This window comes from Malus sylvestris, chromosome 13 (genome assembly GCF_916048215.2).
Source record: "Malus sylvestris chromosome 13, drMalSylv7.2, whole genome shotgun sequence".
NCBI lineage: Eukaryota > Viridiplantae > Streptophyta > Magnoliopsida > Rosales > Rosaceae > Malus > Malus sylvestris.
This window is the reverse complement of record NC_062272.1, coordinates 17,534,026-17,559,637: the sequence shown is the minus strand read 5'-3', so window position 1 is coordinate 17,559,637 and position 25,612 is coordinate 17,534,026. Positions and strand designations below refer to the sequence as shown.

Sequence of the window (25,612 nt, the reverse complement as noted above, 5' to 3'; positions counted from 1 at the left end):
TGCCTGTCATCCTTACTGCAAGGATTTGAATGTTCGAAGTGGGAGGTGGCGAGGCCTTAAGGCTCCTGGCCCTCGACCACTACAGCCTGGGCAGCCTGGGTTGTACGAATGGAAAGGCTTTTCGGCGAGCAATGGAAAGCCCTAGGCATTTATGATGCCATTCGCCTCTCGTCCATGGATATCATCCTGGACAAGGAGCTTCTCTTGGCGGCTTCATGTTTCTGGTGTTCGGCTACTAACACCATGGTTCTCCCTTTTGGCCCCATTGGCCCCACCATCCTCGACCTCACTGCCATCTTGGGGACTTCCCTAACTGGAATCCCAGTCGACGCTGCCCTCCCTGGGTACCCGTCGAACCTTAATTTGAAGGTGCTCTTCGACAAGCGGGCCCTTGAGACGCTGAGCGGTGATGGCCAAACACCCTCGAAGGAAGAGGTCCACAAACTTCACAAGAACTTCTTCAACTACAACACCCTCTATCTCCATTTTGTCGGCCGAGGAGATGAGGCTCTGCGAGAAGGAGAGCACGAGGCTTTCCTTTTCTATTGGTACAACAAATTTATTTGTTGTACCAAATCTAATAAGTGTCTGGTCGAGAATATGCCAGTGGCCGAAGCTTTAGCTAGCGGTCACACTTTGGCACTCAGCCCGGCCATTCTCGCACACCTCCTACGCTGCTTGGCCGAAGTTACTTTAGACAAGGTCGATCCGCAGCAGAATGGGCCCCTCTTGGTCTTCCAACTCTGGCTGCAGGTCTATTTTGCCCCTCTTCGACCAACGATGGCCGATTTCTCGCCCAAGGAAACGCTCGGCCCCCAACTGGCTCTTCGGCCAATCCCCCCCCACCTAGCTGAAAAAGTGTTCAGATACTTTTTCGCTCTCGACGACCTTTCTGATGACGAATTCTTGATCTGTCGTCGTCGAGAATACCCTTCGTCGATTAAACTTCCTACATCAGCATGGGGCGCGGACGAAGAGGCCGACCTTCGTCAATCCTGGGGGTCCTTCGTGCTTGCCCGTGACCTTCCTCTCGGCTGTGAGGGCCGCCGAGCGAGTTGGGAAGTGTATCATCCCAACTTCCTCGCTCGGCAGCTTGGCTACCTCCAAGGTTGCCCGGTCCCCCTTCTCTCCTCTCGGTCCGTCCTGAGTCGTGGACGCGAAACTGGTTTTTCCGATAAGGAATGCAGTGACGCAAAAAGGGAGTTCCAGGAGCGGTGCCAGAAATTCCGCCTTCGACCGGCCACTCCAGAAACTCTTTGCACTGATACCTTCGGTGCTTGGTGGGAAGAATATACCCAACAGTTCTTTGGTGTTTCGGTCGACACCGTTCTTGCCAAACTCTTCGATGGTCGTCCTAAGAAGGCTTCCGCCCCTCAAACCCAAGGTAATGGTTTATTTCTACCTTTTTCTTTCAATTTTGAACTACTGATCTGCTTTGCTGACTTGCTTTTGCTTCCCCAGGTAGCCGGTCCTTGAAAAAAGTGGAAATGGTCGCCGCAGCTGCGGCTGAGAAAAAATCGGTTGCCTCGAAGAGGGCTAAAACCGTTGTGCCTGTCTTGCCAAGCAAACGGCCTCGTCAAGAGGCCGAGCCGACCGTCGAACCCTCTCGGCTTGCCAAGCGGGTCAAAAAGCTAGCAAAGAAAGGAGCACGGGAGATCCACGTCATCTCTAGTCAAACTACGGGGGCGACGACTCCCAGTGTTTCCCCTTCTCTCACCATCGGCCAAGCCTTGGTCGAGAAACAGCCAACTCCGACCTCAAAAACAATCCAAGCACGGCCTGTTTCTGAGGTCGGTGCTCCAATCGTAGCTCCATCGGTCGGGGCTACGCCTGTCCTAGAAAAGGCAGTCCTTGCGACCGAGAAGACTTCTCCCGCACATCCAAAACCTTCGATCGTCGTTCTGGAAGAGAGCGAGGGGAGCGACGAAGTTCCAGTGGCGAGTCGCCCTCGTCCCCGCCGTCAACCTCTTCCTGGGTCTGAGGTGGCTGTTTCAGTCGGCCCTTCCACGGTCGACCGTGGAAAATGACCGGCCGAGGAACCAGTAGCGGTGACCGAAACGCCCGTTTCTCCACAGGACCAGGATGTCCATTCTGCGTCCGAAGTGACTGTCCCAGTCGGCCCTTCCACGGTCGACCGTGGTAAACTATCGGCCGAGGAACCGGAGGTAACGGCGGAAACGCCCATTCATCCTCAAGACCAGAACCTCAACATTTCTCCACAAGAAGCTACTTCGGCCTTAGTAAGTGCCTTCTATTGCCTTTCCTTGATTATTTTCCTGCCGTAAAACTCTAAACCAGAAAAATACTGTCAGGTGCCTGCGTACTCTTTTCATCGAAACTTCTATGCGCCGAAGGGTGTTATCTATATTTCATGGCCGCCTCAGTGGCCATCGAACGTAGATAACCTCCATCGGCCGCTTGAACTGAGAAGCAATCTAAGACACTGGGCTCGACCATTGAGTTCTTTAGGTTTGAGCAACAATCCTGAAGATATTGCCGAGGTTTCCTCTCGATAGGTTAAAAGAAACGAAACCTTTTGCTATCTTTTTCATGACCTCTTTTGAGCTTAACCTGATTTGAGTGTGCATGCTTCGTGGGAGGTCGAATTCAAAGCTCTTTTGTCCAGCACCACTGGAGGGGCTAGTCCCTCGGCCGCCACAACTGACACTGTTGATTCAACTGCTCTGACTCGGCTGCAAGAGGTCTTGTCGCTTTCGGCGTCGCAAGTCCTTAAGCGCAAAGGTCTTGACTTGCTGGGTTCGTGTCTAAATGACCTTGGAGCCGACGATCAGCTGAGCGGCGAGGCTGTCGTTCAGGCGTCAACTGCCTTGGAGCGAGTTCAAGAAACCTTCAGTATTTTGGAGAGCGCTCTAAGGGCTGAACACGACCTACACGACCTATTGACGCCTTAAAGGCTAAAGGAGAAGCTTTGGCTAACCTCGACCGTCAAATGGCCGAATTGGCGAAACGTCGGTCGGCCATTGCCTCCGAGCTTTCCAAGGACTTCGAGTCGGGCGGCAAGGCTTGTTTGACCGAGTATGCGGCGAACACAAAACAGGTCGAGCAGTTGAAGTTGGACAAGAAGAATCGGCAGGCCGAGGTCATCATGGGCGAGGTGGGTGGTTGGAGTTGAAGGCCCTGCTCGGCACTCTTCTACCTTATTCACCTTGAATGTATTTGAATGTAAACCGATCGACTTACTCATTTTGTACATGCTTATCGATCTTAATGAACTGGTTTTCTATTCCCGCATTTCCCATGTGACCGGATAGTATTTCTTCAAAAATCTCCCATTGATTGGTAATCTATGAACTAAACCGGTCCGGTCTTTAAGATGATACGCCCATTTTCCGTATACTTTATGTACAACGAACGACCCTTCCCAATTTGGCGACCACTTGCCGAACCTAGGGTCTTTTAGTCCTACGGGTAACACCGTTTGCCAAACCAATTCACCCTCGCCGAATGTTTTCTATCGCACCTTTTGATTATAAGCTCGCTCGGCAATCCGTTTTTGTGCCACCAGTAAGTTATAAGCGTCAAGTCGCGCTTCTTCCAAATCTTCTAATTCCTGTCTCATGGACTGACTATATTCGGCGCTAACCAAACTACTTTGCTCAATTAATCGCAACGAATTTATGCTTAACTGGACTGGTAACATTGCATTGTGTCTGTAGGTTAATGCATACGGGGTTGTCGCAGTCGCCGATCGGGGCGATGTTCGATATGCTCATAATGCCTCGTTCAACTTTAAATGCCACATGCTAGGCCTTTCTTTTATTATTTTTTCGAGGATGCCGATTAACACTTTATTACTTGCCTCGGCCTGCCCATTCGCTTGTGGATAATACGGTGTAGACTGTTCGAGCCGAATTTTCAAATTTTCCGTATACTCTTTAAACCTCTCGGCTGTGAAGATTGTTCCATTGTCAGTTATGATCATTTCTGGTACGCCAAATCTGGTCACAATGTGTTCCTCCACGAAGTCGCAAACTTTTTTAGATGTTAGCTTGGCATATGATTTCGCTTCGACCCACTTAGTAAAGTAATCGGTTGCGACTATTATCCATGCGTGCTTGGCAGCTCCGGAAGATGGTGTGATTTTGCCGATTACGTCCATGGCCCATCCTCTAAACGGCCATGGTTTAATGACCGAATGCAACGATTCGACCGGGACCCTTTGTATAGGCTCGTGGATTTGGCACTGTACGCATCCTTGTGCAAACTCGATACAATCCTTTAGTATTCTTGGCCAAAAATAACTGTGTCGTCGAAGTAGCCATCGCATTTTTCGTCCGGATTGATGAGCTCCGCAAACCCCTTCATGGACTTCTGTGATCGCCTGAGCACCCTCTTAGGGGACGAGGCATAGCAGTAGCAATCCATCCTCCCCTTTTCGGTATAACTCGTTTTGGTACGTGACATAGTTCGTGGCGTGAACTCGTGTCTTGCGACTATGTTTTCCATTGGGATTATCAAGGTACTGCATAATGGGTTTTCTCCAATCATCTGGTGTTGCCTCGACGGTACAAACCTCTATAGTGTCTTGTCGGTCTAGCAACGAAGGTAAAGATATGACTCGGGTGCGTATTACATCGTCGCGCCGGAGGATTTGCTGGTTAACCAAGGCCGGGTATAGCTGTCGTAACACCGGTATTTCTCGGCCTAGCTTGCCCCCCAAGAGTTGTGCACCAGAGGCAATTTGAGCCAACTCGTCCGCGTCGTTATTATGGATCCAGGAAATATGTTCGAACGTAATACCGTCAAAGGACTCGGCCAAATAGCTGGCAACCATGTGGTAGGGTGCCAAGGTACAACTCATGCAGCGAAAAGACCCATTAAGTTGGTTAATCACAAGCTCAAAATCGCCGAGGACGAGGGCACGGGTGGCCCACAAGTCATGAAGGAGGCCAAGGCCGATGATAAGGGCTTCATATTCGGCCTGATTATTGGTGCAGTCAAAATCCAACTTAAGCGAAAAATACCAACGATCGTGATTAGGAGATTGAATGACAACCCCAACGTCGGCCGAGGATGAAGTACTGGAACCGTCAAAATACATCGTCCAATAGTTGTCGCGTGTGTACCATGCCGATTTCGACATCGGTGTCCCCAAAACCGTAGGGGGAGGGGTGGTGAGCAAGGAAATCGGCCAATGCTTGGCCTTTGACAGCTTTCTAGGGCACGTATTGCAATCTAAACTCGGACAACGCCATCGTCCACTTCCCAATTCTCCCTTTTACGATTGGCCGGGTAAGCATGTACCGGATAACGTCGATCTGGGCAATGACTTGTGTGACCGACGGAAGCATGTAATGCCAGAACTTGGAGGTGGCGAAGAACACGGCGAGACAGAGCTTCTCAACGGCGGAATAGTTGATCTCCGGTTGATTAAGATTTCGACTAAGGTAAAAAATAGCCTACTCTCGCCCGGCATCGTTATCTTGGGCAAGGAGGCAGCCGATGGACTTTTCAGCCACCGAGATATATAGTTTGAGAGGTTTACCGCACCGTGGTGGAACAAGGACAGATGGTGTTGTGAGGGAGACTTTGATTTGTGTAAACGCCGCCTGATGCTCGTCCATCCACGCAAATGTATCCGAGTCCTTAAGTTTCAAAAGCGTCGAAAACGCTTTCATTTTCCCTGCCGAGTTAGCTATAAATCGGCGGAGAAAATTTACCTTGCCAAGTAAGGACTGCAGCTGTTTCTTCGTAGTCGGGGGAGGAGCACTGATGATTGCACGTGCTTTATTTTCGTCCACTTCAATCCCACGGTGATGTACCAGGAAACCGAGAAAATTACCGGCCGACACACCGAATGCACATTTGGCAGGATTCATTTTGAGATTGTGTTGGCGCATACGAAGGAAAGCCTGTCGGAGATCATCCACATGAGTCCGCCGTTGTTTGGATTTAATTACAACATCGTCGATATAGACTTCGACGATGGTTCCAATTAAATCATGAAATATGGTGTTCATTGCCCGTTGGTATGTGGCGCCGGCATTTTTGAGGCCGAATGGCATAACAACCCATTCGTAAGTGCCGAGTGCCCCTGGGCAGCGGAAAGCAGTTTTGTGCCCATCGACTTCGGCAATGAAAATTTGGTTGTACCCGGCATGTCCATCCATAAAGGATAAGATCGCATGATTCGCCGCGGCATCGATTAACAGATCTGAAATCGGCATTGTATATTCATCTTTGGGAGTTGCCAGATTCAGATTTCTGAAATCGATGCAGATACGCAGTGCACCATTCTTCTTTAAGACAGGAACGATATTCGCCAACCATTCCACATATCAAGCTGTCCGAATGAACCCGGCTTTCAAAAGTTTAACCAGTTCGTCCTTGATGCCGAGTTGCACTTCGGTCGAGAATCGACGAGGTGGCTGCCGGAAAGGTTTACATCCGGGCTTAATACGTAATTCATGCTCGATAAGAGTACGATCTAAGCCGGGCATTTCATGGTAGCTCAAAGCAAAACAATCTTTGAACTCCGTAAGCAAGGCACGAAGTTCGTCCTTCATCTGTTGGGGAAGTAAAGCACTAATAAACAAAGGTCGTGGGTCGTCGGCCGTCCCAACATTAATCTCTTCCAGGGGGTCCTTAACTTGGGGCTGATGATCTTCGAGCTCGGCCGGGACGGCTTGAACTTTATCAAGAGATAAGACAGGACCATTATTTCCTTCGGCAAGGAACTCGACGAGGTTAACGCCCGAATTTGGTTGTTTAGATATAGTATACCAATGGGCCAGCAGTCGTTCCATAGTAGATGAAACCGCGGCTCTACGTTCTTCCCGATCGGTGTCAAACATCGGCTTCGGGAAGGAAGTTGGCTAATCCGAGTCTCGCCAAATCCTGGTGGACAGTCTCGGCGCCAACCTCGATAGCTTTCTAAACAGAAATCCGAGTCGGCCGTCCTTCATCATTGAAGCCTTGCAAAGTAATGTAGCCGACGTGGTCATCATAATACCGTGCTTGGATCATGTTAGTTTCGAAGGGTTGGCTATCGGCCGGGTGAACAGTGACCGATTTGCCGTCCCAAAAAACGAGCACTTGATACAATGAGGAAGGAATACAACTGGTTTGGTGAATCCAATCTCGACCGAGTAGTGCATTATACTCGGTTTTGGAATCAACCACAAAAAAGGCGGTCATGTGAGTACGCCCTGCAATATTCACTGTTAACGGAAGTACACCTTTGGTTTGGGATTTGTCGCCGACGAAACTACTCATTGTGATCCCTGACGGAATAAGTTCGTCATTAGAGCGACGTAAGGCCTTCATGATGTTCATAGGCATGATATTGACGGTAGCTCCACAGTCGACAAAAACTTTGGAAACTGGATATCCCTCGATATGGGCCGTCACATACAATGGCTTTAAATGATGGAGGTTAGCCGATGGTGAGCGAGGAAACAATTCGACTAAAGCTGCTTTGATATTGTCATCTTTTGTTGTAGAGTCAACTTCAGCAACAGATACAAAATCAACATGGCCGGCTTCCTCGGCGACTACATCACCATCGAGGAAATTCGGCTGAGCTGTGCTGGATTGAAAAGCAGCAGGTAACACATGGACCATACTGATTTCCATGTTATCCAAAACTGATGGGCCCATCGGGTTAGGATCCTCCTCGCTAGCCTCATCTTTCGTCTGGTCGGCGACTACGGCTTCTGTTGTTGTCAAAGTTGGACAAATAGACTCTTCTGCTCCTTCTTCAATGGTTTGATCCTGCGGTGCTGCTTCGACAGCTTGTTGGTTCTGCATGATTGCCTCAAGTGAGGTTGAGATCGACAGTGTGCTTGGGGTCAAGATCCGAGCCTGCTCTTGGTAGTGTATCCGGGCATCCCTGGTGTCGAGATAAGCATCCAATCACGCAACACGTGCTATTTCATCGGTCGTAAGGCCGAAGAGAGAAACAGCCGAAAATACTTCGAAGTGATATCGTAAATACTGAAGGTCCTCCATTGAGAAAGGAAGGTCGGCTGCATCGATATCAGTGTATGGGTCGACTTCAAATCCAAGGACACGAGCTTCTCGTATGTGCTGGAACCTTGCTTTCAATCCTAGGTCTGATGCCTTCTGAATGATTCTCTCGACATCAGGACAAGTCAGGACTAGATCAATTGTATCCTGACATGCCTTCGGCAAACCATACAGATCATTGGCCGAATGTTTCTTATGAAATTCTCGCATGTATTCCAAAGCCTCCCCGAGGAACGGTGGGTGCAAATTTCGTCGAATTTTGATCAAAGGTTCTTGTATGGCCGGCGGGGCTAATTTGCTTTCGACCTCTTGCCTGAAATGCTCGAGGCGTGCCTTCATCTCCCCTGGTTGAAGAAGAAGTTTGATCCGTTTATCAGCCTCTTCGAACGTGGTTTCGACATCTCGGTTGACCAGCCGTTTCCCTTGAACCAACTCTGTCATAATAGCTGGAGGTGGTCGTTCATCATCAGTAACAATTATGTCCTTCGGCCGCCATTGAGGGACCGAAGTTTCTTGGGCCGCTTGTCGGCAGGCCATGCAATCTATCCTTTGGTGCCGGCGTTTCTGGGATTTGGACAGTGCGGTGTAGACGCCTTTCGAAGAATGATATGTATACCAACGTTGATCGCTAGGTTTGGGAGGTTTGAAAGTTTTTTGGCTCCACGATGATTCTGAACTGCTAGAATTACATTTATAGTAGTCCTCGTCATAAAATGAAGCATCAAAATCAAGGCGCCGCCTGACTGAGGGTGCCTCTTCCATCCTCACTTTAGGACCGAGCTTATCAAAAACCCCTTGATGTTGGCCTACGTTGGCAACCTTTTGTTGGGTTGCGGCCGTAGGTCGTTCTGTTATAAGCGAAGAGGGCTTCTCCTCTGGCTCACTGCCGACCTTTGCTCTACATTTACTGCACAAAACCGCTGTCCCACTGTCTTCATCGGTGGTATAATCCATCATAGGTTTGACAATAGCGGGTCCCGTTAAAGCTGTAGGTGGTTTGTTTGAACGAAAATCGGCCATGAAACGTGGCTGAGAATTATGATTCCGAAAGCGTTACGTCGCAACATCTTCGGCCTTCCCTTTCCCTTTTTCTTTAGGTAGGCACGCATCGACCATATTTACTGTTGCCGTGGGGAACGGGTCAGTATCAACACTCATCTTCTTTTCTGGAAATTTCAGTTTGCCATTATCAATCCAGCTTTGGACGTTGTCTCGAAACACGACATAATTGTTTGTCGTGTGTTTGCTTGAATTGTGGTATTTGCAATATATCTTTCCTTTAAGCTCTTCGACCTTGGGAATGTTGTGCCCAGGCCGAAGTTTAATGATCCTTGCTGATAACAGTTGATCAAAAATTACATCGGCCTTTGTAATATCAAAAGTATAAACCTTCGACGGTTTCAGTGCTCCTTCAGTAGCCGAGCGGGTTTTGACTTCCTTAAAGTCAACTTGAGTCAGTGCCTTGCAGACGTATGGCTTATCTATCACTATCTCAGCTGCATCCACACTAACGTATTCATCCTCGGTTGATGCATAATTGACAGTAGGATTCTTGTAAATCGTCCCCCGAGATGGAGCTTTCGAAATCTTTTCCTCGCGGAGCAAATAATCATACTGCTCGACATGTTGGGCTAAGTCGTACATATCCCGAAAGTTTACCCCCAAGAATTTCTTTTTGTATTCGACGTCAAGACCGTTCAGAGCAAGTCTGACGAATTCAACTTCGGGGAGAGGCACTCGGCACCAATTCCTAGCTGATTTGAATCTAGTAAGATAATCCATTGGTGACTCGTCGAACGCCTGAGCCATCCTTGCTAGTGAGGATACTGACATTTCCATTCCCGGCCGATAAAACTGTTCATGAAATTTCTCGACCAACTCCTCCCAACTCTGGACGGAGTTCGGTGGGAGGTTAATATACCAAGCGAACGCTGAGCCGGTCAACGAAAAATTGAAAAGTCGCAGCTTGTGAAAGTCACTATTAACGTCTCCGCATTGTGCGGTGAAGCGAGCTACATGTTCTAACGAGGATAAGGATGATTCTCCGGCAAAAAGGCTAAAATCCAGGATCTTGAAACCTCTAGGGTATTCGACCTGTTCTACGTAAGCTGGATACGGGTGTATAAACTTAGGGAACTTCGGCCCTTTCTTCATGGCCGAATTGATCATCCGTTGAACTTCGGTCATATCGACGGGCGTTACTTCCACTCTCTGGTCGGATCCGTCTGACCTACTATTCAACCATCCTCCTCTTTCCAATTGAAGTGGCCTGAGCCGAGCAGGAATTGGCTCGGCCGGTGCACTTGATAATAGATTATTCCTCGACGGCAAATGCTGGGCAAGATCGAAAGTTCTACCATCGCTGACCTTACTAACCAGTATTTCGAGTAATCTGGTTTGTGCCTCACTGGAATTGCGTATCACGTCATGAAGCTTATCGATTCCTCGACTCAATGTCTGTTCAACCGTCCGAGATTGCTCGTCAAGCCGTTTTCGAAGAAACGACCTTGTGGGTGGATCGGATCCTTCGCCACCATCTTCATCACAATCTTTTATTACTCCTTCATTGAGAACGCAAGTGTTCCTGTCGGGAATTTCAAGACTGCGAACCTGACCGCCGAGATTAACTTCCCTTTCTCGGCGAGTCGCGCTCGTGGACTCAGGTGTCACGGCGCTGATGGGATTCTGCCCTTGTGGCACATGGTGTCCTATGTTCTGATTTGGTAGATCGGCTGTCAACTTTCCCATAGCTGTTTTCTTTTTTACCGATCGTGTTTCAATTGGCATGAACTTCGTAGTTTAGCACTGGGTCCCACTGGGCGTGCTAAAATGTTGACCCTAGAAACTACCAAGCCTATGTGGCGCGCAGGCCGAGTAATCTATAAGCTAACTACGTCCTTCGGTGAATGCAGGCGTGCCAACTCGTCGACCGAGCTCGGCCGAGGAGTAAATTTGTTGATGTTGCATTGGGTGCGCGGCTGACTCCTGCGTCTTAAGATTGCGACCGAGGAAGGAACGCGTCTCGGCCTCTTGGGTTCTCGAACCTGAAGACAAGGTTACTATTCTTACGAAGTTCACAAGTCGTCATCGTCGGATTCAGTCACAGTGATGTTATTCGTCAGAGTAAACTCACGTCGAATCGACACCAGAGTGTAAGGGCACAAATACTCAAAGCAAATATAAGTTTTAATGGTGAACGTGGTTCGGCCGTCCGAATGCCGAACTCTAAATCCCACTTGGGAATATCCAATCATAAAATAACTCGGCGAACAAAGCGCCGAGCTCTATATACCGTAACACCTCACTTCGCCGAGAAGGCTAATGAGATGACCTCAATCAATAAGGACCCGGAAATCCTCCTCGACCGAGACTTGGATAGGTAATCAACCATTCTCGCCGCAGTGTTGTTGATGCCAACGGAAGATACTGCAAAATCGACTGATTCTACGGTGACAGAGCTATCTATGCCGACTTAAAATATCACCGGTTGCTTCCACAGTGCTGTTGATGCCAACGGAAGATGTGTCAGCGAAAAAGAAGGAAAAAAAATCTCAAGTTGTTGAGAATTTGCTCAGGGCAGTTTTGTATTGATTTGCAGGGGGCTTGAATGATGCACAGCCTCCCCTATTTATAGCACTGGATCTCTTTGAATCCGAGTTAAAACCATACTCGGACTAGGTCTTCTCCTCCTGATCAACACCAACTCGACCAGTCCTATTTTCACTAGGATTATGAACCTAGTCCCTAACCGAGCCAGATTCGCTTCCGGGTTATTAGTCCTGCCGCAACTCCTCATTGCACTAGAACTCGACTTCTTGCGTTATGACCTAGCCGACCTAGGTTTGGAGGCCCACGTACTGAACGATCCACGGCATTCTTGTCGCAAGGCCTTCCGAGCCGAGAATGATTCTATACTCGGCCCAAACTATTTTTTTGGGCCCAAACAACATGTAATTGTGATATTGTACCTTGAGTAAATGTTGAAGGAGTTAAAGAAGATGAACTATTAGATGCATTATGGAGATCTTGTGAGTCTTGAATTGAAGAACTAGACACCTGTGTAATGTGCCTTAACCCTTCTTCAATAGTTTCTGGACTTGTAAATTGTTGCTCTTGAGATTGAGATGACTATATATGTGAATTTGTACCAAAATTTGTCACTTGAACATCAACAGGCGGCATTCTTGTATTATGTACCTTACTTGAATCCACAGTAAATGTTATACCTTGACACTTATAAAGGAATAGATTTTCATCATGAATCACATGTCTTGAAAGAACTAACTTGTTACTACTCCTATCATAGCACACAACACCCTTATATCTAGCAACAAATCCCAAGAAAACACATAGTTTAGATCTTGGTTGAAGCTTATTTTGATTATATGGCCTTAAGAATGGGTATACACCAGATCCAAAGATTTTCAAAGTATGCAAAACTGGATCTTTTTGAAATAACAACTGATAGGGTGATTTCATGCCTAAGTTCTTACAAAGCATTTTGTTGATAAAAAAAAAAAAAAAAAAACAGCATGATTACAAGCGAAATTCCAAAACTGTAATGGAACACTAGCATCTGTCAATAATGTTATTGTTGTTTCTACTACATGCCTATGTTTCTCTTAGCAAGGCCATTTTGATGAGGGGTGTAAGGACATGATACATAATGTACAATGCCTTTTGATGCTAAGAAAGCTTGAAACTTGTTACTCAAATACTCAGACCCACCATCTGTTTGTAAACACTTGATTTGAACATTAAACTGAGTTGCAACAAATGATAGAAGTTGATGAATACTTGAAACACATATGATTTATTGATAATAGGAAAAATCCACATAAATCTTGAAAACTCATCAATGAAACTTATAGTACCTAAATCCTTCTAGAGACTTAGTTGGAGCTAGCCCCCATATATTAGAATGTACTTTATCAAACAAAGAACTAGCTCTAGTTTCTTTTACAGGAAATAGTTGCCTACACATTTTTCCAAACAAACATGAAGAACAAATTGAAGGTGAAAGATCCTCACCAACAAAATGTCTAAAATTTCTGAGCATAGCAGATAGTACTTCCTCAGATGGGTGCCCAAGTCTCTTGTGCTAAACTAAAACTCTCACAGCTTTTCCAAGTAATGCAACTGCCTTATTTGAACTAGCAATAAATCTTCTTGAAAACACATTCTCAGATATCTCATATAGCTCTCCTCTACTCATGCCTTGGTACAATATCATTCATGTTACCTTGTCATGTATGAAAAATACAATTTCATCATAGATAAACCAGTAACCGCTATCCTTGCAAAGTTTCTTTACAAATAAAAGATTGACTGCAATTGTTGGAACATGTAGTATATTTCTTAAAAACAATAAATGTTGTGAAGTAGAAAGAGTTGCTAACCAATATGTTTAACAATCAAACCTTCACTATTACCAATAGTCATCTTCTCTTTACCATTATATTGTACTTGTTGATTCAGATTTCCGAGGTTTGGTGTCATGTGATGGGAGGCACCGGTGTCTAGTATCCAAGTATCAGCATAAAAAATTCCTTGTGCATGTTGTCGAAATTTAGCTGCAGAGACCTGTGTTGGAGCTTGAGCTAAATAAGTAGTGAATAGTGAGAGAATGAGGTGAAAGTGCACCTTGATAAGAATAGTTATTCCTATGTAATGTGGCCCTTTTTCCCACATATGTGACAAATTGTAACCTAATAGCCATTATATGATGAACCATTATCACTTCTATTTAAGCAATTTGGAGCCATATGACCCCTGCGAGAACAAATCTGACATTCAACCAACTTTGAAATTTGTATTACCATTCCAAGAAGTTTTATTTCCAGTATTGGAGTAGCCATTATAGTTGTTTCCCCTTCTCTGTCTATTTCCATTGTAATAAGGCATTGAATTATTGAAAGAACCATAACCATTCTTATTGTAGAACTGGGAAAAATTATACCCATTTCTGTTCTGAAACCTATTATTCCCTTGATACCCCTGATTATCACCAGATCTTGATCCTGCATTTGAGCTTTCTCCTTGTGAATACCTTGCATTCTGATTACCACATTTTGAATGATCTCCTTGAACATACATTGCAGCTATTCCACTTGCCAAAGTAGTGATTCTTGCTTCTATAGCAGATTCAACACCAATCAACTGTGCTCTAAAATCTTTCAGAGGAATAGAAGTGTCTCTTGCTAAAACAACAGTCTTAACCATATCAAACTCAGGTGGTAATCCAGATAGGGTAGTTATAACCAAATCATTATCAGTAACTTTCTCCCCTGCAGACAAAAGTCAATCACAAATAGCATTTAACTTGAGCAAATACTTGTCAATAGAGTCACTTCCCATTTGAGTTGATTGATTCTAGCCCTTGACACATAAGCATATTTGTCTTGTAAATTTGTCCAAGCCTCATTTGATGTCTTACACCCTATTAAATATTTCATAACATCATTTGATAGAGTAGCAATCAACAAACTCAAAGTGTCATATACTTCTGAACCAAAGATTTATAAGCCTTTGTTATTTCTTTAGTCACTCCAGCCTTAGTATTAATCACAAACTTTGGTGGGCAAGGAGATTCACCACTAAAGAACTCCAAGAAATCATACCCTCTTAAAACTGACTGAAACTGATAATTCTACTTAACAAAATTGTCATCTTGCAACTTCACAGTTAACATGCCAAGCAAACTTTCAATGTGTACTGATTTATCAAACATCTTGATGACTTAATTCCTTTCACAACAAACACCAATCTTCAACAATTGATCACAATTTACACCAATCTGTCAAGAAATTTAGAATTCGCAAATCACAGCATAACAACATTCAACTTTAATTACTAATCCTTTTAACTCCAACAATTATCAACTTCTCAAGACAACAAGCTCATATATTTGGCATCGGCCTTCTTTATTTACACACTACAAATGCATATATGTCAATAATTGCACAAATCTTTTACTCCAGTCCTTATAACATAAACACATACACTTCTTCTACCATCAACAACTCTTGACATCGACCTTAATCATATACATAAAGAAACCCAGATACGAAAAAACCAAAAGAAACACCCCAATTCTCCATATATCTTCACTGATGCATAAACACAAACACTTGATGTGCAGAAAGTAAAGGAAGAAAATAAACAACCTAATACAAGATCCAACGAGCCAAGATTTGCAGAAAATTGATCAGCAAGCCTCCAAGAACTGCAATGAAATCTCCAGTTCTTTAATCTTCAGCGGAAGAGATAGCACCGAGGATCGTCCGAGTGATTGATACCATCTTAACAGCGTTGAATTGATATAACATAAAACTAAGAAAGATGAACAACAAGAAGAATTCAGACAAATTTAGAAAGAAACAATGAAGGCTTTGTATTGATCAATGTAAGTTGTAGACAATGAGCTACCACAGCCTTTTTATACATAACTAATTCTTCTAACTAACTTTCTTACACAGTAAGCTTGCTCGTTACCACTCTAACTAATTATTAATTGTTTTCTTGACGACATGGCATATGATGTGGCATTTTCTCAGTCAACATGAAATCATTTGCCTAGTGTAATTTTCGTTATCTTACTGCAATCGCAGAATACGAGTGATCTTTGTAGGCTTGTAATATTTAACAGACTTATATCTAATTTTTTAAGAGAATACGACTTATATCAAATTTAGTTGGATACATATTGCACACTAACAGTAAGATCGATAAACTAAAGTTACGAATGACATGTTTTACGAGTTCATGCTTTAATGAAAAAGATCACATGGAATATGCAGCGATTAGAATAAAAAGATAAGGTTAAATTTTTTGAAATATATTATAATATCTAAAATATAATTAAATTGTAAGGAAAATTAATGAAAAAGGCTTGAAAAATTTTAGTTTTAATAAAAAAAAACCATGTTATAAGTTTTGTTTAATGATTAGTACAATGCCCATATTAAAGTAGTCAAACTAAAAATGACCCAACTATAATAAATTATGATTTTTATCGATTTTACCCCTAACTTTTTTAGGTTGATTCCAGATTTACATCGTTAATGGAGTTCATCGTTGTTTTGCAGACCTTCTTCTTTTTCTTTGAAACAAAAATATAGATCCTCATGTTATTTAATTTATATTTTGTATTATTTCTTTGAAATATGATCATTGTTATTATTCATAGTGTATTCGAGGTATTGTTTTTCAATTTTTCATCGTCAGTGGAATTCATCTTTTGTTTCTCCAGAAAATAAATATGAAATATGCATGCTATTCAATAATAACGACTGGTCACTGTTTCTGGATTTTAAGTAACACTGTTTTTGGAATCTAAGTCACTGTTTCTGGAATCTAAGTTATTGTTTCTGGAATGTAAGCTACAAAAGAAATAGTGAAATTCACTGTATTGGATTCAAAACAAAATAAGCACCATATTTCTTAAATATAATCAATTGATGCATGAAAGAAAAGAAACAATCAAAGGTTAAAACATAAACTGTTTCTAGAATTAAGTCACTATTTCTGGAATTTAATCACTGTTTCTGGAATTTAATCACTGCTCTGGAATTTAATCATTGTTTCTGGAATTTAAGTCACTGTTTCTGGAGTTTGGTTCTTTTCTTTCCAGATACAATGTTTGTTTGTATACAGACAAAACAAACACTGTATTTGAGTTTTTTTTTTCTTCTAGAAACAATGTTATGTTTTGGGTTATCCAGAAACAGTTTTATGTTTTGGTTCTTTTTTTTTTCTAGACACTTTTTCACCGGTTTTTGCCATTAAACTTCTTTGAACTTGTTTCGGCTGCTTTGTTTTGATGAATGCTTCATTTTTCAACTTTGATTTGAATTTTGATTTGGTTGTTTTTGAAATTGGGGAATTACCGGGCAATTGGCAGTTAGATGATGAAGATGATCCCCTGCCACTGGGACATGATTCTGCTGCAGGTGACAGTGGGCAATCATCAGGAAAGAAGAAGAAAGCTTCATTTAAAGAGAAGTCAAGTAAGATGAGAAAAGAAAATGGGGAGGTGGGGAAGAAGATCAAATATGAAGAAAATGGCTCAAGGCGAGAGAAGAGCAGGCATGAGGAAAGTGGCTCAAGGAAAGATGAAGGGAAAAAGAAGATGAGGAGGCGGAGACATTCCCAAGATAGTGCCAATAGTTTTGGTCCTTATGGTGGTGCATGGACTCAGTAGAATATTTGTTGGCCCGTGAACAAAAGTTTCGGATGATTTTTTATTACACTTTGAGACATTTTGGTTAAATAATATTTTGGAATGGTTTTTGGTTAAATATTTATTAGCTCGAGCCCTTTTCATTAAAGCTCTCTAAATTGTAATGGTTATATAAATGTGACTTTGTTATTAAATTGCATCTAGTAAAAACAAAGAATACATAGCAGTCAGATGCATCTCCTGCTAATAACCATGTACCGATACAAATATTAGTTAATACTATGCTTACAAAGTTCAAAAAAAAATCTCTTTTCCCGTTAAGATTTCTAGACAAAAAGAAACAAGTTTTAATGAATTTACTCAATCACCGACTTTGCTGACATGTTTTGGTAATTAGGGTTAGATTTGAAGACAACCATATCTTAAAAAGCCAGGCGAAAGGTAAACCATTTTCCACACTCGCAACATCATGAGACATGTGCACTTTGGGAGGCACTATTCCCAATATCTTAGTAACTTTGCCTTATGCTGAGTTGAAAGAATAAATTAATGTTCTTATTTTCATTCATAAAAGTGATATTAGGGAGGGAGAATCAAGCTTGAAATCTTGAAGGAGGATTCTCTTCCCTCCTAATCTCTCTCTCCTTCCCTTCCTTCTTATTTAAACGGTTACGGTTAAGCCACGTCAACATTTTATAGGTAAGAGAAAGGGAGAGAAGGAGATGAGAATAGGAGGTAAGAGAATCCTACTCCTGAAATCTTAGGTATAGGTTAATCCGTAAGCCCAAGAAAAACATGAAATCTGAATTTCAACATCTTTTGATGACCAAACAAAGAAGGCAATTTTTGTGGTTATTCAAACTGTTCTTTTTTAGCTTGTTGCTTTTGCATCTTTGTTATCCTATATGTCAAGGAAGAGAGAGATCCATTGAAGATAGAGGTTGCAGAAAGAGAGAGTATCGAAGAGAGACGAAGGGAAAACAGAAGATTCAATATTATTTCTTAATGAATAACTCATTACAAAGAAGACTACTTGTGCTAGTACAACACTAGCTTAATTACTGCCTTAACAAACTTCTTATTCTAGTTGCAGGTTTCATAATTTCTTAGCAGATTGAAATGTGTGGTGGCTTGTGATAAAAATATGATCAATAGATAGGATAAGATAAGATGCATCAATGCGGTACCCTATCCTGAACATCCAAATCTGTTACACGTAAGGTGAAATGTTTGTACGCAGTTGTCAATTTGATCATGTTTAAGGACTGGAATGAAATTATGAAATCGAACAGAAAAAAATATTGAACATCGAATTAAATCTTTCGCAACTTGTATTACAACAGAAAGGGGTACAAAATCTGCGTGCAGTCTGAAATTTCTACACACATATATACTCAAAATACATAAGCTTTATACTACATATATATTGATCCATATCAAATATCAATAGTACAAACTCATAGCCAAAACATGAAACATGCCTCTTCCTTTCTATACGATCTCTTTAGAACCAAAATCTCTTTATGCAGTTTTGGTCTGACTGAATCATAAGAAACAATACGATACAGCATCAATCACGGATGCGCAAACCGCAAACAAATCTAGGTGCCAAACTTAAGGAATGAATCTGTAATTACTTCACCAGCTAGATTATCTTCTGCTTCTGTCTACAATCCCAATCAACTCCAGAGAAGATATGTCAGTCATTAAGGAGACTAAAATCTGAATATCTTCGTCGATTACCCAAGCTGTGAGGTAAATTTTTCTCTCCATGCATATCATGAGATCGAGAGAGAGAGAGAGAGAGAGAGAGAGAGAGAGAGATGATATATCTTTCCTTCTCCCCTTGATCTTTTGGGTTGACATGTCTTTTTCATACGCCACACCCCAAACCTCTGGCCTCTGATCCTTTCATGATTCTCAACTTCTTGCAGGATGACATGAACATACTGTAATAACAACAGAAGACTTATGAGTAGAGAGAGAGAGAGAGAGACAGAGAGAGAGAGAGAGACAGAGACAGAGACAGAGAAAGAGACAGAGAACTTACTCCCATGGAACATCTCCAACCAGCATCCAATCACCATCTTTGTCCTTATAAGTAGGTGCATATTCTGATCCTTTGTAGCCCTCCCTCTCTGAGTATTGACCTATAGTAAACTTAAACATGACTTCCAAGGCCTTGAGGAGTTCTGGGTAGCATTTGTAAACCTTAAGATCAATCTTTCTGAGGTAAGGTGCTCCATCCATGCTCACTTTCACATAAATCCCGGTAGCAGTCTCACCCTCTGCATTTTTATTTGCTTGGAGGCTGTTCTTCCTATAAGATCTGATTGGTGGCCACCCCACTATTTGTGCCCTGTCATACCAACACATCAAAACTTTTTGAGTACAACAAACAACTCAAATCTATAGGTCATTCTACATATTTCTTACGAGATAAATTCAGTTAAACATGATTAATTAATAAAATGACTTACTTTGCAGGAGGGGTTTCCTTTTGAGCGTTTTTAGCATCAGTGCTTCCTTCTTCATTTTTTGAGTCAGCTGGCAGTCCTCTCTTCTTGTTTTGATTAGGAAGCTCAATAATTTCATCTCTCCCTGGCAACCGTAGTGTCAGCTCTGTTGCCTTGAGGTTGAGATCTTTCTCATGTGCCTTGCTTTCCATTTTTTAACGAAGAATCTTCGACACGAATACTATACCGAATTATTGAACCTCAAGAAACAACACCCAACAATCTGCTCTAGCAAAAACCCAAAAGAACCAAGTTCTTCTTTCTCTTTCTTTTTTTCTTCCCTTTTTTGTTGTGGAGAAGTTAGAAATGTGTTTGCTTTGTGGAGAGGTGGGAATGCAGGGTGTGTTGTATTTTATAGATATGATTAAAGGAAGGACTGGGAGTTGTGGTAATGCCTTAAATTTATTTAATTTTTTATATATTCTCTCTTTAATTTACATGAGTTATGGACAAAGGAAAGCTAGGCTGTCGGTAGCGATAGCAGCACCGTTGAGGCATTTTGCCTCTGCGTTTGGGGGACAAGAGTTGGACAAGCTCAGCCAACCCCTATGCAAAACTGGGGACTCACAAGGACGGTCAAGATGCGTTTTGGGGGACTGTGGAAATGTAATCTACACCTTTAATTGTAAGGGGAGAGTTGAGGAGCATTCCCATGTGAAATGGGATCACATGGATGTTTGGTATGAGCATTTGCATCACCATGTGAGATTAAACTTTGGCGCTTTTATTTTTCTAATAAAATTTAAGCTTATGTATTTATATACAAACGATACTCTCCATTTAACTGATATAATTTATGGCGAAGAATTCAAACTATAATGCAGAGAGAACACACCCTTCTAATAAATTCGTCTAAATGCGAATTTATTCTAATACAACCTCACCTTGTGTGTGTGTGTTTTTATTTTTATTTTTTTTATACCAAAGAGCGACCGTTTTCGCTACCTAGGATCTATCTTACAAAAAAACGGAGAATTAGATGGAGATCTCAACCATAGAATACAAGCTAGATGGATGAAATGGAAGGGTGCATCCGGCGTGTTGTGTGATCGTCGTATGTCACTGAAGCTCAAGGGAAAATTTTATAGGACGGCAATGCTGTATGGCACAGAATGTTGGGCGGTGAAGCATCAACACGTACACAAAATGGGTGTAGCGGAGATAAGGATGCTTCGTTGGATGTGTGGGCACACGATAAAGGATAAGATTAGGAATGAGGATATCCGAGGTAAAGTAGGAGTAGCCAAAATTGTAGGAAAGCTGAGAGAAAATCGGTTACAGTGGTTTGGAAATGTGCAAAGAAGGCCTACTGATGCTCCGGTTAGAAGATGCAACTACAAGACATAGGTTCACGGCCGAAGGGGTAGAGGAAGACCTAGGAAAACTTTGGAAGAGACTCTAAGAAAAGACTTAGAGTACTTGGATCTAACGGAGGACATGACACAGAACCGAGCACAATGGCGTTCTAAGATTCATATAGCCGACCCCACTCAGTGACTTGGATTTTACAAGTCTCCAACCGAGAAGTTTTCCTCACTCGGGAAATTAAGGGAACACTACCTCAACCTACATGCTCCACTCATAAAGCTTCAACATACAAGCTTCAACAAAAGAAAAATTCAAAGAACTTAGTGAAGAAGGCTTTGGTGTATTTAACACAATACGTTGAAATGAAACAAAGCTTATTTATTGATATCTCCGATAAGTTGCAAATATGTACATATACATGAGTCAAAATAAACAAACAAGAGGGAGCCTTCACAAAGGTTGCTTAGGAGAAGTCTCAGCAGTCGGTAGAGCCCCATAAAGAGAAGGCACCGGAGGAGGATCATTCGGAGCCTCAGTACTGGACAGAACCCTAGAAGGAGGAGGCATCAAAGGTTGATCATTTGGAGCTTCATTATGCGGTACAGCCCCAGAAGACGAAGGCAATAAATGCCTTTGGAACAAACCCACAAACCTCTGATGATCATGTAAAATCTGACCATCAGATTTCTTCATCTGGTCAATCTTCATTTTCATGTTTGTACCATAGTCATGTGCGAGCCGGTGCAACTGTTTATTCTCATGCTTGAGCCCTCTAACCTCCTGTTTGAGACTCATCACTTCAGCCGCCAATGATTCAACTTGGCAGGTTCGAGCAAATAGGCGTTGGGCCATATTAGACACAGAAGCTGCACATTGAACACTGAACGCCAAAGAATCCTTAACAGCCAACTCATCAGACCGTTTGGAAAGTAGTCTGTTATCTTTGGGAGTGAGAAGGTTCCTGGCCACCACCGCAGCGGTCATATCATTCTTCATCACGGAATCCCCAACGGTAAGAGGACCAGTAGGGGATAAGAAGGATGGGCGCCATATGTTGTCTGGAGAAGGCGTGGCTGCCTCTTCAACAAGGTTCAAGTCAAAACGACGGTCGGAGGGGCCATACATTTTCAAAGGTGTTGAAGAGAGAAGAGGTCGGACAAATCAAGATCTTAGAAATGCAAGAAGAGAGCTTATACTGGTGGACATTCAAGTGTGCTTTAGAACTTAATGCTAGCCTCTATAAAAATCTGCACTCGACGGAGCTTCAGAAATCGAAGAGGCGCCTGCTCAGAAATCGAAGAGGCGCCTGCTCAGAAATTGAAAAGGCGTTTGCTTTCTCAAAAGCTGGGCTGCTCAGAAACCACGAGGGCTGATCTCAAAAATTGAAGAGGCGTTTGCTTTCTCAAAAGCTGGGCTGCTCAAAGACCACGAAGGCCGATCGCAGAAATCGAAGAGGCGCTAGCTTTCTCAAAAACTGGGCTGCTCAGAAACCACGAGGGCTGATCTCAGAAATCGAAGAGGCACCTACTTTTTCAGCCTTGTCAGCACATGTCACATGCACACTCAACTTTGCGGAAATTATGGGCATTCTGTCGAAGATTTCTGGTGAAGTAGAAAGCACGTGAATGTTACTGTTTAATCATCCACTTTCCACACGCAACATCAGCTCACGGGTACCACAAATAACTTTGCCAAAGATCTCTGACAAAGTTTAGAGACGTGAAGCTTGCAGCTCCCATTACATCGCTATGACCAAGAAGGGTAAAAGAATAGCAAAGAAACAGCACTAACAAAGTTTAGACACATAAATTTTGAAGGTCTAGCTACCATATTATTACCCACAAGGGTAAAGGAACAAGACCACTGCTGGATAATTGGAAAGTCCCTGTGTGTCAGCCTCTGTGCTCCGTGGCAAGGTAAACTAGCAACCAGGCCCAACCTTTACTCACATTCGAGAAAATACTCTTAACAAGATTGCTTGCTTCAAGATCGAAGAGATACCGCCCTCCGAATCTCGAGAGCCAGACTCCCAACATGATTACTTTCTCAAAAATCGAAGAGACGCCGCTCTCTAAATCTCGAGAGCCAGACTCCTAGCAGGATTGCTTTCTCAAAAATCGAAGACGCACTGTTCTCCGAATCTCGAGAGACAGATCCCCGACAGGATTGCTTGTTCGAAAATTGAAGAGGCACCGCTTTCTCAACTTCGAGAGCCATATCTCCTTGGATAAAGCTTGTCTGTAATCTTCACACTGTTTTCTCAACTTCGAGAGCCAGATCTCCTTGGATAAAGCTTGTCTGTAATCTTCACACGCAACATCAGCTTTCCAGATATCACAGACCACTTTTTCAAAGTGCTCTGACAGAGTTAAAACACGTGAAGCTGGCAACTCCCACTACCGTGCTATGACCAAGCAGGGTAAAGGAATAGTATTACTACTTGTTGTTAGGGAGACTCCTATATATGTCGACCTCCATCCTCAACGGACAGGCAGACCTGTAAAAATGCTCAACCCTTCCTCATATCTGAGAGGGCACTCCCAACGAAGCCTCTCGAAATACTCAGCTTTCTTTCCCCCCGAGAATACCTCTGCAAACAAGCTACACCATGGCAAGAATATCTCATATCATCAGGGTTAAAAGCAAGAGTATCCCATATCATGCTTTTTCCCTATCTTTTCCTTTGGCCTTGTTCTTACCTGCAAGACAAGGAGAAAGAGAGCAATCAGTCAGCACTTGGAATCAAGCTTCCAATCAGGAACTGACTGCCTGGAACCCCTTACCTGATTACTTACCTAGCAAGAATAAGCCTGTGAAAAGTTACTTCTTCAAAAACAAAAGTATCTCATATCACCTATTCTCCTTTTCTTCTCTTTATCCTTCATGCTGTCTGCAAGATAAGGAGAATGAGAACAATCAGCCGGAACTCGAAATCAAACTTCTGATCTGGGACCGATTGCTTGGAGCTCTGGTTGCTTACCCTGTCTGTCACCTCTTTCAGCAGATTCCCTAGCTCGGCGACTTGGGGGACTCCTACTACATGGTTTGTATCGCGCTTGACCAAGCCTGAAACTACAAGTAAGCTTCAAGTGAAATTGATACATTACCTTGTGCATCTCCACCAGTTAAAGATACCACCCCTGGATGGAGGAACAGTACTTCCAGAGAATATGTCACATCTACCTATGAGACAGATAAGGCAAGTGAAGACGATACCACACTTCAGTACTTAGAAGTTTCGTGATTACGAGATCATTCTCCCACAATATTTCCTAATGTCATTTGTACTAAATCATTCACTGGTACTCACTAAAGAAGAGCTTGAACCTATGTACTGTGTAAACCCTTCACAATTAATGAGAACTCCTCTACTCCGTGGACGTAGTCAATCTGGGTGAACCACGTACATCTTGTGTTTGCTTTCCTGTTTCTATCCATTTACATACTTATCCACACTAATGACCGAAGCAATCTAGCGAAGATCACAAACTTAATACTTTCTGTTGTACCAAAGTCTTCACTGCTTTTGTGCATCAACAATCCGTAAGTCCTTACCTTTTTGCGTTGGTAATGGATGAGTTAATAGGACATATTTAAGATGATATTCCTTGGTGTATGCTTTTCGCAAACAATATAGTGTTGATAGATGAAACTCAGGAATGGGTAAATGCGAAGCTTAACCTTTGGAGAGAAGTGTTGGAATCTAAAGGTTTTCGCCTAAGTCGATCAAAGACAGAATATATGGAGTGCAAGTTCAATGCAAGCAGAGGCCAAAATGAGTTATGGGTGAGGATCGGAGATCAGAAAATACCAAAGAGCGACTGTTTTCGCTACCTAGGATCTATCTTGCAAAAGAACGGAGAATTTGATGGAGATCTCAACCATAGAATACAAGCTGGATGGATGAAGTAGAAGAGTGCATCCGGCGTGTTGTGTGACCGTCGTAGGCCACTGAAGCTCAAGGGAAAATTTTATAGGACGGCAATAAGGCCGGCGATGCTGTATGGCACAGAATGTTGGGCGGTGAAGCATCAACACGTAGTTGTGGCGGAGATGAGGATGCTTCGTTGGACATGTGGGCACACGAGAAAGGATAAGATTAGGAATGAGGATATCCGAGGTAAAGTAGGAGTAGCCAAAATTGAAGGAAAGATGAGAAAAAATCAGTTACGGTGGTTTGGACATGTGCAAAGAAGGCCTACTGACGCTCCGGTTCAAAGATGTGACTACGGGACAGAGGTTCAGGGCCGAAGGGGTAGAGGAAGACCTAGGAGAACTTTGGAAGAGACCCTAAGAAAAGACTTAGAGTACTTGGATCTAACGGAGGACATGACACAAAACCGAGCGCAATGGCGTTCTAGGATTCATATAGCCGACCCCACTTAGTGGGAAAAGGCTTTGTTGTTGTTGTTGTTGTTGTTGTTTGAATTTTATTGAATGAAAAAAAAATTACATGCAGTCATAAAAGACATAAATCTTACCCCTTATAATATGAAGAAGATGAAAACCTAATTTTGTGTAAACTTTATTTTTCTCAAATTTTATTGCTGGAAAAGATAATTTTGCATGGTCATCCTCTAAGTCCCTCTGTCTTCATTTCTTTTTCTTTTTTTTTCTT

At 42.9% G+C, this 25,612-nt stretch overlaps 1 protein-coding gene and 1 long non-coding RNA gene across 2 annotated transcripts; one reads left to right on the top strand and one right to left on the bottom strand.

Annotated features, from left to right (window-relative positions):
- Window positions 1-18,461: 18,461 nt before the first annotated feature.
- On the bottom strand, window positions 18,462-20,069 carry LOC126597125 (auxin-induced protein 22D-like). Its single transcript, XM_050263900.1, has 3 exons — window positions 19,651-20,069; window positions 19,221-19,529; window positions 18,462-19,119 (listed from the first exon to the last, which is right to left on the bottom strand). Exons 1-3 carry the CDS (start codon window positions 19,836-19,838, stop codon window positions 19,044-19,046), a joined length of 573 nt encoding a protein of 190 aa, XP_050119857.1. The 5' UTR covers window positions 19,839-20,069; the 3' UTR covers window positions 18,462-19,043.
- LOC126597130 (uncharacterized) lies at window positions 19,085-19,369 on the top strand. The gene is made up of 2 exons (XR_007614147.1): window positions 19,085-19,145; window positions 19,176-19,369. It is a non-coding gene; the product is annotated as an uncharacterized LOC126597130 (long non-coding RNA).
- Window positions 20,070-25,612: the final 5,543 nt, after the last annotated feature.